The sequence below is a fragment of the Vitis vinifera genome, chromosome 4 (genome assembly GCF_030704535.1).
Source record: "Vitis vinifera cultivar Pinot Noir 40024 chromosome 4, ASM3070453v1".
Lineage (NCBI taxonomy): Eukaryota > Viridiplantae > Streptophyta > Magnoliopsida > Vitales > Vitaceae > Vitis > Vitis vinifera.
In genome coordinates, this window is record NC_081808.1 from 24,371,323 (window position 1) to 24,386,519 (window position 15,197).

At 29.2% G+C, this 15,197-nt stretch overlaps 1 protein-coding gene across 1 annotated transcript; it reads right to left on the bottom strand.

Moving 5' to 3' along the window:
- Nucleotides 1-12,845: 12,845 nt before the first annotated feature.
- LOC100259136 (probable pectinesterase/pectinesterase inhibitor 51) lies at nt 12,846-14,940 on the bottom strand. Its single transcript, XM_002275156.4, has 2 exons — nt 13,894-14,940; nt 12,846-13,722 (listed from the first exon to the last, which is right to left on the bottom strand). Exons 1-2 carry the CDS (start codon nt 14,840-14,842, stop codon nt 13,010-13,012), a joined length of 1,662 nt encoding a protein of 553 aa, XP_002275192.1. The 5' UTR covers nt 14,843-14,940; the 3' UTR covers nt 12,846-13,009.
- Between the last annotated feature and the right edge of the window lie 257 nt (nt 14,941-15,197).

A 15,197-nucleotide genomic window follows, 5' to 3' on the forward strand; every position in this document is an offset into this window, starting at 1 on the left:
ATAATACTTTGAATTATGGTGATACAAAGAAAAATCATTTTGATGAAATTTATATAATTGCTAGCCAATGGTTTAGATTAAGAAGCCATTATCTATGAAAACCTTAATTAGGTGAAATAAAATGATCTTGTGCTTGCATGTTTTAATGTTATTCATGCTATGTGTTGTAGTTTGTTTAGAAATTGCATATTTTGGGAAATAATGATAGGCTTTAAATGAAAAATCTCTTATTCTCTTACATTTTTCTACCAAATCATGCTTTAAATTGAAAAATGCTCTACATTAATTGAGCAAATTTTCTCTTGGAAAATGTTTTCAACTGAAAAAAAAAAAAAGAGAAGATGAAAAAAATGATTTCATCTTACATATTTTCATGAATAATGAAACTATGCTTATTGTCTATTTTTGTGACATCATTTAGGATCAATTAATAAATCCCATTATTATGCTTACTTGCAACTTTTCGTTGATAACAAAAAGGAGAGAAATAGTATTAGGTTGCTATAGTATTAATAACCTAATAGATATGGTAAACATAGTATTAGGTTGTCATAGTATTAATAACTTATTAGATCTTGTAAACATAGTAGCCTTCCAGCTGATGACTTCTCCTTGAGTCTAGGCAAAAAGATGGTGGAGATCTTTGGGTTGGAGGCTAAGGTTCTCACTTTGACCTATAGAGAATGGAATGGAAGAAGACAAAAGACCTTAGCCCTTAAGAGGTATATATAGTGCTTCTTACTAAACTTAAGTGACTTAAAACCACCTTGGGTTGGGATCACTTAATCTAACCCAAAAAGGTTGCTAATTGGTTAATTAACCTAACAAGGTTCCAATTAATAAATTAACCTAATCTAAAGATACCGTTTACTTACCCTTGTGTAACCTCACCTGATTACCAAATCGCTCTTATGCACACAAGTGAACTAAAAACCAATCCAACCCTCATAAATCATGCCATCAAGGAATATGAACTCTAACGGGGACCACCGAAACCCATAGAACAATACTAGCTTCCGCATAATCCAATTCTAACATTGACTTTGCATCCTATTATAGAGAATATTACAACAAGACACTAAGTGCTTGGATTCGTGACCTACCATTGTATATGTTAGGATGACTTTGCATCCATTATATATAGTCTCCTCATAAACTGGTATTTTGTAATCTAACAAAGTGAAAGTTATCAACCATTCAAGATTACCTCTATCATCCTTAAGTCATAGATCTTCTTATTATGTGATCAAATGACATACTCTAGCTCACTAAGAGCACATGTAAAATTTCATTAAAGGAGTTGGCTCATAGATTTTATAATCACATATCCTTAGGATCACCTAAGGGGACACACTGTTTCAAAGTTTATGAGATATCATGGTGTCTCTCTTAAGAATACTAATTGTTATTGGCTTCTATCAAAAGTGACCCAATTTATAGTGAATATATGATCACTTTAGGATCTCACTTGTAGGTCAAAGACACTGCTAACTTTGACATAAGCTCAATATTCTCTCAAAGTTGAAAGACGATATAATGTAACAACTTAGTGAAGTCATGACTACCCGATATCCTTATATCATGACTCACCACAGGTTGTGTCAAATGTGTAACCATACATATTAGTGTACTCATCATGGGAACCCCATCCCAATAGCCAAGACCAACCATTCTTCCAATTAAGGGGTGGTGCATTAAAGCCTCAAATGGATTGCTTAAGTCCAAAAACTGATTGTGAACAATTCATCTACTTGTAAGGAACCCATTACTTTGATCTTCTAAACAAATCCTAACGCACTCAAATTATGTATAATACAAAAGATGTTTAAGTAGGGATGCTTATAAAATATAATGCATGGAATAATGATAGATAAAAGTGAAGCTGGAATATCATAAAATTAATAATGAATTCTAAATCTATTACATCATATCATGCTTTTAAGGGTCATCCTAACAAATATTTAAGTGTTATGAAGCAAAAAAGAAGATATATGAAGCAAAAGAGAAAATTGAGAATCATTAAGAAAATGTTTATCCAGTTTATCATTAGAATATTTTAAGTAAGATGATTAGCATTATATTTTTTTTTAAGTACCAAAACATTCATCCATAAGTTTTTAATTAATTTTAACTTGTATAATTTGGATGAAAATATTTTTGACAATGAAAAGATCAACCTAACCTAGGAGACTACCTTGGACCTGAAGCTTTTCATGAATTTTTTTAAGGTTTTTTTTAAAATGTTATTCACTTAATCAAACATTATTCGCTAACAACTAGGTTGACATTTCCTATATAAAGGTTCTATACTTCATATCGGTTAAGAATCCAATTGAAAATTGTTACATTATTCATAGTAAAGTATACACATTTATACAAAAGAAATAATCTAAGAAAAGAAAAACAAAAACTTCCTAAATCGGTGCTATAAATATTTGTTAGCCTAATTACAAAGTTGACTAAATAAAAAACTTCCTAAAATGGTCTTAAACTAGTCAAAGATAACTAAATAACCCTTAGAATCATGGTGAAAATCCATAGATGATTTTCCTTAATTAAGGGTGAGATCAGTGGTTGATTTCCTTGAGATTAATGGCTGATTTGTACTAGATCAGTGACTAATTTTCAACACTCCCCCTCAAGTTGGATAAAAAATATCCTTCTTTCCTAACTTGTTGATTATTGAGTTGAACCTTGGATTAAGAACTTTTTTAGTGAAGACATTTGCTAGTTGCAACTTGGAAGAAATGAATGGAGCACAAATCATTCCATTGGAAATTTTCTCTTTGATGAAGTATTTGTCTATCTCGATATGTTTTGTTTTATCATGCTACATCGGGTTATAGGCAATGCTTATGGTTGCCTTGTTATCACCAATATAGCTTCATAAGACCTTTTGATTTTATCTACAACTCCCTTAAAGTTCTTTGTCCATATTAGCTCACATATTCAAAGTGCTATGACCCTATATTCAACTTCTACACTTGACCTGACTACTAACAATTGCTTTTTACTCCTCAAAGTTACTAAGTTACCTCTAACAAGAGTACAATAACAAGAGATGGATCTTTCGACAGTCATGGATCTACCCTAATCAACATTTGTATATGCTTCCACGTCCATATGACCATTTTGAATCAACATTTGTTCTTTGTCTATTTTTTTTTTACCTAGCCACTTCAATTCCCAAAAAATAACATAGAGTACCTAAATCCTTGATTTTGAATTCCTTAGCTAACTAAACCTTCAATTTTTCAATTTCCTCACTATCATCACCCATTATAATGATATCATCTACATAGATGATTAGTATAGTCAACTTCCCTATGGAAGATCTTCTAAAGAAAAGAGTATGATCTACTTGACTTTGATGAAACCAAACTTCAAGAGTGATTGAGCAAATCTTTTAAACCATACCCTAGGTGATTGTTTTAGGTCACGTAGAGATTTTTTTTAGCTTGCATTTCCTTCCATTATTCTCTCCAAAATTGAATGAAAGGTCTATGTAGATACATTCTTTTAGATTTTCATGTAAGAAGGTGTTCTTGATGTCAAATTGTTCAAGTTGTAATTAGATATAAGAGAGAGTAGAATTCCAATAGAGTTCATCTTTTCCATAGGGGCAAAGGTTTCTTGGTAGTCTACACCATAGGTTTGTATTTAATTTGCGCCTTATATCTCTCCACAGAACCACCCACTTTGTATTTAATTTTAAAAACTCATTTGCATTCTACTGTTCGTTTTCCTTGGGGTAAATCAACAATATCCCAAGTCTTTAGAGCATTCGTATTCTCATCTATAGCTTTCTTCCACTACGGGTTAGCAAGGGCTTCAACATTTCTTAGAATTGACTCATATCAGAGGTAAAATGCCTTATAGGTCCCTACAATCTTATGATAAGACACAAAATTTGACAAAGGATGTTTGGTACAACTCTTAATACCCTTATGGATTATTATAGGAATATCAAGATCAATATCAAAGAGAGAAGTAGAAATTAAAGTAGGATTTGAAGGATTACTATTGGATTTAGGGTATAGAAACCATACCTTCATATGAAGTTGATGATTGGTTTTGCTTTGAAGAATTAGGGCTTTCCACTAACCTAGATTGATCCTGAAGTCTTTTGGTATACACTTGTATCTCCACTGTACTTCTATCATTATGAGTGATCTCCAAGGAATTCTCCAAGTTCTCTCTATTTTCTTAAGTACTCCAAAGTGGTCTTGCTAATGAGATTGACCAATTCTATGATTGATCTTCTAATTAGTCTTTGTATAGTGTGGTTGTTAAAAAAAAAAACCCTCACTTCTATTGTAGCAAATTTCCTTTTGGTTGGTGGATGGTAACACTTGTACCCCTTTTGGATTGGAGAATATATCTGAGGAAAATGCACTTAATGGTCTTCAAGACAAGCTTATATTTATCTTTGTTAGGGACATGAACAAAGACACTACCTCTAAAGACTTTCAATGGTAAAGAACTGCATAAAGATAGGTGAGGATAACATTCTTTCGGTGTTCCAATGGGAGTTTGAAAATTGAGTACCTTTGAAGGCATCCTATTGATAAGATAGGTTGTTGTCAAAATTGCATTTCCTTAAAAATATTTTGAAATGTTTTTGGCAAACATTAAGGCTTGAGTTACCTTAAGAAGATGTTATTATTATTATTTATTTTTTTATACGTTCTACCATTTCATTTTGTTAGAGAATATCATATTATCATATCTAACTATATGTATCTTGGTGTTAAATTATGTTTAGACCATTAAAAAGAAATTCTGAATTGTGGCAATACTTGCAAATTTGTTCTTCAGTAAATAGACCCAAGTAGTCTACTAAAGTCATTAATGAGACTAAGGAACCATCTAGCAACAGAAATATATGTATAACTAAGAAAAAAATTTCACTTTTTTTTTTACCACTAATGAGATATGACACTCTTTGATTTTTAGTCAACTCACAAATTTCACTCTTAAGTCTGGAAAAATCTAGAGTATTACATAGACTTGGATATAATTTCTGCATGTAATGGAAACCAAGGTGCCATAATTTTTCATTTAACAACCAATAGTCTTCTAAGGTTCCATTTTTTTTGAACTCTCTTTATTTGATAGGCTTGAGGTGTCTCATTTTTCTCGGTATCTAGATAGTAAAGGTCATTCTTCTTTTCTTAGCATTGCCAATCATCTTTCTCAAGATTTGGTTACGAAAAACATAGTAGTTAGGATAGAAAATTACCACATAATTGTCTTTTTTTAATACTTTATGAATTGACAATAAATTATAGAACATTTTAGGCACATGAGGAATAGAAAAAGAGTAATATTTGGTGTATATATAGACATTTCCTTTGCCATGAATAGTAAGAAATGATCCATTAGCAACTTGGACCTTTTAATTATCAGAACAAGCATGGTTCATAAAAAATAAAATAGTTCAAGTATTTGGTCATGAGATTAGTGGCTCTTGAATTTAAAATAATGGTTGAGAGTAGGAACATACCAAGAACTCCAAATTGAGCAAATTCATAGGAAGTATTGAAGGTCACCTAATTTGTTTTGGTGATCTTGCATAAAAGATCAAGTTGTTCCTCAATATTTTGAGGATTTCTTCTAGCCTTAGTAGTGAATTGGTGGAAAGAAGAGCCTTGGCTTGGAAGCGCTTGTTGCCCTCTGAGACTTTGCTAGGGTTGTTTGTAGGATTTAAGGTAGAGAATTGATCATCAACATATTTGTTGAATACAAATATAGAGGTATTGAGATAAGGAAAAAAAAAAAAAAAAAACAAGACAGGTGTCTGAGAACAAGATTTTTGTGTATATATGCTGTAGGAAGAATGAAAGAGCTAGCAGTGAAGGCTGGTTTGAAAATAAAAATAAAAATTGAACAAGTTACAACAATGAATGTTGTATATGTATGAGCAATGAAGGCTCTGATACCATATCAGTTTAGAATCTGATTGAAAATTATTGTTGCATTTTTCACAATAGAGTATACGTATTTATAGAAGAAACAATCTAAGAAAAGAAAAAACATTAACTTTCTAAATCAGTGCTATAAATATTTGTCAACCTAATTATGTTGACTAAATAAAAATCTTCCTAAAATGGTCTTAAACTAGTCAAAGATAGTTAATTAACCTTGAAATCAAGGATGGAAATCAGTAGATGATTTCATCAATCAAGTTTGAGATCAATGGCTGATTTCCTTGACATCAATGACTGATTTGTATTATATTAGTGGCTAATTTCCTTGAAATGATTGATTTCCAATAAAATAGAGAAAAGTTCAAAACTATTATTCAATTATTTTTTGGGTTTTAGGAAAGTATTTTAAGTGCATTAAGCTTAAACTGGCATTTTATTCTTAGTGTACCTAATCAATCCTAATTTTCTTTGTTTCCTCAAGCAAAAATTTGTAAAATCGAGAATTTGTATTGAGAAATTCTTTTTTTTTTTTAATCTAAGTGTGAGGTATCACTTAGGCTTTGCTAAATATGGGGTATCTCTTTGGGAGTTAAAAAATGGGGCATCTCTGGAAGAAAATTGTAAGTGCTCATTGAAGTTAGTTAATCCAATTGTAAACCTTAAAGGTTTGTTTGGGAAGCTTTGATATAAGGGAAGCTCAAATTTGAGTTTGAAGCTATTTAGAGGAAAGCGGATGTAGGTCGACATTGGGCCAAATCACTATGAAGCTTGGGTTTACATTTGTCTTTTCATCACTCTCCTTATTTATATGCAATTGTTATTTATAGTTATATTATATTATTGTTTATTTATTTTTTTACATTCATCATAGTTAATATTTGTTATAATTTGCAAAAAGTAACTAACACCCGATCCATCCCCCTCCCCCTCCCCCTATTAGGTGTTTACCTTAGATTGATAAAGTTAGAATTTTAACAGAGTCTCTAGTGGTGGTATTATTCAAGCAAGCAGCCACCTAATAGTTGAAGACGTTTTTCTTCTGAAGAATGTTTTAGGAAATAAATTGATAAATAAGTGGCTAAAATTTTTGTGCTAATATCTTTAGGAGTAAAATTGTCATCGCCAAAGTTCCTTTTTCTGAAAATATTTGGGTATAAAATTGATACATTGGGACTTTAGGAAATAACTTAGGATAAAATGGTTATTTACCAGATTTTTAAAATGAATTATCTTGTAAAAAAATGAAAATTTTGGTAAGGAATTGTTTTTGGAAATATTTAGGGATAAGAAATGGTTATCATCAATTTTTTTCTTTTTAAAATAAAAGTGATTCTTTGTAGCACTTTTTAAAAAATGAATAATAATGGATTTTTTTTATAAAATAAATTAGGAATGAAATATTTGCTTTTGGCATGTTCTAATAATTAAGATTGTCCCAAAAATAATTAGAAAATAAATGATAGGATATTTAGTGATAAAAAAAATTGTATTTTTATTAAGATTTTGGAATTAAAAAACTAAATGGTAATTTCAAATAAAGATTTTTTTTTAAATTAAGAATAAAACAATTTTGTGTAAAAGTAATTTGTAAATAAAAAATGATTATTTATAAAATTTGTGTATAGAATAATGGCTTCCATAAAGATCTTGTTTAAATAACTTAGGAGAAAAATGGATTTTTTTTTCCAATAAAGATGGAAATTTAGGGAATTTTGCTAAAATTATTTAGTAATAAGCTTGTCTTTTTAAAAAATTTCTAAGAATGGTAAAGGGATTATTTCAGGGGTCTCCTTATGAATATTTTTCAGGAATAAAGTGAAAATTTTCTTTAGATTTCCTTTTGATAAAAATAAAATAGGGATTTAAATGGTTATTTTGGTATTTTTTTTTTATAATAATTGAGACTCATTTCAAGAATAATTAGGAAAAAAAATGATGATTTAATGAAGATCTTTTCTAAATATAACTTTGTTTCAAATTGTGTTTTATAGTAATTGAGGAAATAATTTAAGAAAATAATATTAATTTTTAATAAGATTTTTTAATGATTTGGGATTAAGAATATTTTTAAGGATTTTTATGGGATAACATGGAAATAAAATTATCTGTGAATATTCTTATAGCTTTCTTACTTTAAGATTAATTAATTGATAAATAATTGAAGATTATCTAAACAACATTTAAAGAATAAAAACAATGGGGGAGGCTGAATTTAAGCCCTTCCATGCTGCCTAAATTGTAAACTTTGGTATTTTTTTTCCCTCTTTCTCTTTTCATCATCCCCTAACCATCATCCATATCATTTGTTTAAAACTCATCATCGTAACTTCTCATTAGTCACTTAATCTTACTTTTCTTTGGAGGAATGATTGGGGATTATTTGGATGAGTGAATATATATGAGATGATATATGACTGGAGAGCAGATAAAATATCATATCTGAAATTTGGATAAGTCATCCAATCATTTATTCTATCTTATGTTTAATTATAGGATAAGTGGTAAGATATATTATTTATTTATTTTTATATGTATTCTATGTATAATATGTTAACTTTAAAAAAATTATTATTTTTTATTTTATTTTTTTAATATTATTTATTTTATAAAATAAAAAGATTTGATTAAAAAAATAAATTAATGGTTAGAAGAACTAAAAGAAATATTTATAAAATAATATTAATACACGTATATATATTGTATAATATAATATAAAATTATTTATTAAATTTTAAATTATTGAACAATTTCTAAATATCAATAGGCTTAAGAGAGATTTTATAAAGATTTTAAATAAATATCAAATATTGAAATATAATATATTTTTTATTTTCTTTTTTTCTTCATTTTATAAATTAAATATAAGAACAATATAACATATCTTATTAGATATAATCCCATATCATTTCCATTAAATATAATATATACAAATATCATATGTCATTGGAGATAATATTATCGGATATGTATATTCCATCAATGTTGCCTTCGAGTTTAAGGAAGACATATTTTTCACTTGACCTGAATATTAATATGCAATATTATAAAGTATTAAGAGGAAAAGCAAATAAAGTATAGAATGAAGTTATTTAAATATATATATTAAGTAATTTAAAAAAAAATACATGTAAAGATAAGCTATTTTAGGTGATGTTTGTTTTTTTACTTAATTTTAAATAGAAATTTAATATTAGTGTTAAATATTAGGTTGCTTGCTTTTATAGTATTTTATTTTTATTAAGTATTAAAAAGTAAAGAAAAACTAATATGTTATTTTTTCTATTTAGAAAAAGCTAAATATTTTGGTTTTTTATTCAGTAAAAAATTTATAATAAATTATAAAAAAAATAGAAAAACAAACAATTTAAATTCTTAAGCAAAAAGTCAAAAAAAAAAATACCCCTAGTCTCAAAATTGTTGCTGAAGTCTAAGAATGCGTTGTTATTTACTTTAGATTTAATTGGTTAAAAAAAATAAAATGGAAAAAGGATAAAAAGATTAGATTTCCAAAGTTTGGAATTCACTAAACCCTTAAGAAGAAGTTGAAAGAAATGATTACCAAAGTAGCTTCCGCGCTCATTGAAATTCTCCGTTTTCCATTAGTCACTTAATCTTACTTTTCTTTGGAGGAATGATTGGGGATTATTTGAATGAGTGAATATATGATATTATGATATATGACAAGAGAGCAGATAAAATATCATATCCGAAATTTGGATAAGTCATTCTATCATTTATTCTATCTTATGTTTGATTATATGATAAGTGGTAAGATATATTATTTATTTATTTTTATATCTATTCTATATATAATATGTTAACTTTAAAAAAAATATTATTTTTTATTTTATTTTTTTAATATTATTTATTTTGTAAAATAAAAAGATTTGATTAAAAAAATAAATTAATGGTCAAAAGAACTAAAAGAAATATTTATTAAATAATATTAATACATCTATATATATATATATTGAATAATATAATATAAAATTATTTATTAAATTTTAAATTATTGAACAATTTCTAAATATCAATAGGCTTAAGAGAGATTTTATAAAGATTTTAAATAAATATCAAATATTGAACTATAATAGTTTTTTTTTCATTTTTTTATTAATTTTATAAATTAAATATACACATATCCTATTAGATATCGAACCATATCATTTCCATTAAATATAATATATACAAATATCATGTGCCATTGTTTTTTTTATTTAATTCCAAATAGAAACTTAATGTTAGTGTTAAATATTAGGTTGTTTATTTTTATAATATTTTATTTCTATTAACTATTAAAAAGTAAAGAAAAACCAATATATTATTTTTTCTATTTAGAAAAAATTAAATATTTTACCTTTTTTATTCAGTAACAAGTTTATAATAAGTTATAAAAAAAAATAGAAAAACCAAACTATATAAATTTTGAAAATAAATTATTTTTAGCAAAAAGTCAAAAAAACAAATACCCTTAGTATCAAAATTGTTGCTGAAGTCTAAGAATGCGTTGTTATTTACTTGAAATAACAAGTTTGAGATCAATGGCTGATTTCCTTGACATCAATGACTGATTTGTATTATATTAGTGGCTAATTTCCTTGAAATGACTGATTTCCAATAAAATAAAGAAAATTTTGGTAAGGAATTTTTTTTTTGTGGAAATATTTAGGGATAAGAAATGGTTATCATCAATTTTTTTTTTCTTTTTTGAAAATAAATTTGGGAGTATACCAAAAGTATTTAAAAGTGATTCTTTGTAGCACTTTTTAAAAAATGAATAATAATGGATTTTTTTTAAAAAATAAATTAGGAATGAAATATTTGCTTTTGGCATGTTCTCTTCAAATGATAAATAATTAAGATTGTCCCAAAAATAATTAGAAAATAAATGATAGGATATTTAGTGATAAAAAAAATTGTATTTTTATTAAGATTTTGGAATTAAAAAACTAACTGTTAATTTCAAATAAAGATTTTTTTTTTTAAATTAAGAATAAAACAATTTTGTGTAAAAGTAATTTGTAAATAAAAAATGATTATTTATAAAATTTGTGTATAGAATAATGGCTTCCATAAAGATCTTGTTTAAATAACTTATGAGAAAAATGGATTTTTTTTTCAATAAAGATGGAAATTTAGGGAATTTTGCTAAAATTATTTAGTAATAAGCTTGTCTTTTTAAAAATTTTCTAAGAATGGTAAAGGGATTATTTCAGGGGTCTCCTTATGAATATTTTTCAGGAATAAAGTGAAAATTTTCTTTAGATTTCCTTTTGATAAAAATAAAATAGGGATTTAAAGGGTTATTTTGGTATTTTTTTTTAATAATAATTGAGACTCATTTCAAGAATAATTAGGAATAAAAATTGTGTTTTATAGTAATTGAGGAAATAATTTAAGAAAATAATATTAATTTTTAATAAGATTTTTTAATGATTTGGGATTTAGAATATTTTTAAGGATCTTTATGGGATAACATGGAAATAAAATTATCTGTGAATATTCTTATAACTTTCTTACTTTAAGATTAATTAATTGATAAATAATTGAAGATTATCTAAACAACATTTAAAGAATAAAAACAATGGGGGAGGCTGAATTTAAGCCCTTCCATGCTGCCTAAATTGTAAACTTTGGTATTTTTTTCCCCTCTTTTTCTTTTCATCATCCCCTAACCATCATTCATATCATTTGTTTAAAACTCATCATCGTACCTTCTTCTCATTAGTCACTTAATCTTACTTTTCTATGGAGATGGTTGGGGATTATTTGGATGAGTGAATATATGATATGATATATGACAAAAGAGCAAATAAAATATCATATCCGAAATTTGGATAAGTCATCCTATCATTTATTCTATTTTATGTTTGATTATAGGATAAATGGTAAGATATATTATTTATTTATTTTTATATGTATTCTATATATGTTAACTTTAAAAAAATTATTATTATTAATTTTATTTTTTTAATATTACTTATTTTGTAAAATAAAAAGATTTGATTAAAAAAATAAATTAATGGTAGGAAGAACTAAAAAAAATATTTATGTATATATATTGAATAATATAATATAAAATTATTTATTAAATTTTAAATTATTGAACAATTTCTAAATATCAATAGGCTTAATAGAGATTTTATAAAGATTTTAAATAAATATCAAATATTGAAATATAATATTTTTTATTTTCTTTTTTTCTTCATTTTATAAATTAAATATAAGAATGATATAACATATCTTATTAGATATCGTACCATATCATTTCCATTAAATATAATATATTCAAATATCATGTGTCATTGGAGATAATATGATAGGATATGTATATTCCATCAATGTTGCTTTAGAGTTTAAGGAAGACATATTTTTCACTTGACCTGAATATTAATATGCAATATTATAAAGTATAAGAGGAAAATCAAATAAAGTATAGAATGAAGTTGTTTAAATATATATATATTAAGTAATTTAAAATAAAATACATGTAGAGATAAGCTATTTTAGGTGGTGTTTGTTTTTTTATTTAATTCTAAATAGAAACTTAATGTTAGTGTTAAATATTAAGTTGTTTGTTTTTATAGTATTTTATTTTTATTAAGTATTAAAAAGTAAAGAAAAACCAATATATTATTTTTTTATTTAGAAAAAATTAAATATTTTAGTTTTTTTTATTCAGTAAAAAGTTTATAATAAGTCATAAAAAAAAGAAAAACAAATTAATTAAATTTCGAAAACAAATTACTTTCAACAAAAGTTAAAAAAACAAATACCCCTAGCCTCAAAATTGTTGCTGAAGTCTAAGAATCCGTTGTTATTTACTTTAGATTTAATTGGTTAAAAAGAATAAAATGGAAAAAAGGATAAAAAGATTAGATTTCCAAAGTTGGGAGAAGAAGTTGAAAGAAATGATTACTAAAGTAGCTTCCGGGCTCATTGAAATTCTCCTTGAAGCATGAAAAATAATCAATGATGGGCATTATGGGGGAATGACTAGTTGTCAGGAGATCCACGCTAAACTCCTAAGCTTGCAAGCAAAATCCCAAAGGGTAAAGGGGAAGGAACAACTGACGAAATCAGTGATTAATTGCAGTGGCCTCATCATCAAGAATATGTGGAATCCACTCATCACCTTGAATGAAATTCTTCAACGAATACGTGCCAACATGCTTAGCCGGAATTCGGCTACTCCATTCCACTCTTGAAGATAAATTAGCACCCAGTCCCCTATTCTCAAATTCCCCATAATAAAGTGTCGCTAATGCAAAATCCCCACTCCATGGCATCCACCCTGGCGGTGTAATAAGAACTTCCAAGTTACAATGTATGAAAACAGTCCTGGAATACTCCTTCCATGGCCGCCCCAAGAAGTTCTTGTGTACCGTGGGGTTGCTATGGTACAATTTCATGTACTCCTCGGTGCCATTTACCACACAGTTTTGGAAAACCAGGCCTGTGGTCTGAGCAGGGTCCGTTCTTCCATGGGCTGTCACAGCATTTGTTTCGCCTTTCTCGGGATCGAGTGGCCTGGGGCTGACCAGGATGAGGCAGTCGTGGAAGATTGAAGCGGAGTTGCCGAAGATGAAGTCCACGTTGCCTTGGATGCGGCATGACTTGTAGAACTGGCGAAGGGAGTAAACGTAGAGGGTGTCTTGATTGCTTATGAATTCGCAGTTTTCGATTACCGATAAATCGCTGTCTGATCTGAAAGCTACGGCTTGGTGTTCATCAGGGCCGGCCGTGTTCTCCATTGTGAGCCCACTCGCCATGAACCCATCGCCCGCAACCCCTATAAAACCATAATAATAATAATAATTAAAAAAAAAACATCATTGTGATTAAATACTAACAAAATTAATATTAATATCTTCAAAAAATAATTTTATTGCATCACGAATTAAATAATTTTATGGCTGTTTCGTCTCGCATCACTGCATGTCATGCCACCACCACAACTTACCGACGGTTGCAGAGTTGTAGGTGGAAATTCCAGGTTGGCCCACATTCAAAGAGCCCGTAATTACCGTTTTGCCCATACCATCTCCCAGGAACACCACGTTCTTTTTCTCCAACGGCACCCTGACCGTTTCCTCGTAGACCCCTTCCTGGATCCTAATCACAAACTTCCGGCTACTGTCGTTGTCCGGTGCCGCATTCACCGCTTCCTGCACCGTCTTGTAACACCCGTCGCCTCCCTTACACACCGTCGCGTTTGGCTTCAGACCCGTCGGAACTCCGCGTTTGAACCCCAACTTGGATTGGTCGCCACCGGAGGCCTCCCAGAAGCCGTCGCGCTCCGTTTTGGGGGGTCTCCAGGACCCGGTTTCGTTCCCGAAGATGTCGTAAGAAGCCATCATGCTTAGGCCATTGCTGGTCATCACAATGAGGGTGGAGTTCAAAAACGACATCGTGCTGTTCACCTGCTGGGTGTCGTTGGCGTACTTGAGGGCTGACCAACAACTGTACTGGTGGACTAGGGCGGAGCTCATCCAGGCCCTCGCATCCTTGATCCTCCCAAGTGGCAGAGCCTTCGCCGTCGATGAGATTCGGTACTCGGAGTTATGCAAGTCCTCCAGGCAGTTCTTCGCCGCCGTCGTCCTGTTCTTGTTCCCTGCGGACGAGTCCAGGATCGACTTCACCATCGACTGCGCTGTTTTGAGATTTTCTGAAGAGACCCAGATGGCGGATTGGATGATTTGGACGGGACTGGGGTTCGGAGGGACATGACCCGATCCTCGGAGAAAGGCCTCACATGTTTCTGGGAAACGCGTGGCCTTACAGGCCTGTTGGATCTGGGGCTTAGGAGAGGTGGCTTGTTGGGTGAAATGCGGCGCACCTTGACGGACTGCGGCGGAGGAAGTGGAAAGAAAGAGAAGAGAAAGAAGAATGGGACAGAAGAGAGAATCCATGGAAATGATGATGAACAGAGTTAAAATTTACCGTATTTATAGGATTTTTCTCCGGTGCTTGGTGATGAGGGAGCCCCATGGATTCTTAGTTCTGATCATGGGAAATAACAAATTTCCATAAGTAATCACCCATTGATTATCGTATGTGGAGGATATTACCATTAATATGTGTAACTTCCAAAAATATAATTATCACTTAATGAAAAAATTTTAAATCCTTCCAAGAATTTTTTAGATATTTTTGTCAGATCTTGAGGGTTAATGGGATGATAGATTTACTGAAGAATTGTCTTCGAGAATTTATGTTGATTTAAAGCATTTTTATTTTTTCGATGAATTTGGTAATTCCAATTCT

Excerpts from the sequence above, each read along its gene's own strand:
- LOC100259136 (XM_002275156.4), bottom strand. The coding sequence starts at position 14,842 with ATGGATTCTCTCTTCTGTCCCATTCTTCTTTCTCTTCTCTTTCTTTCC. Across the intron at positions 13,723-13,893 it reads CTACAACTCTGCAACCGTCG|GGGTTGCGGGCGATGGGTTC; the intron begins GTAAGTTGTGGT and ends ATGGTTTTATAG.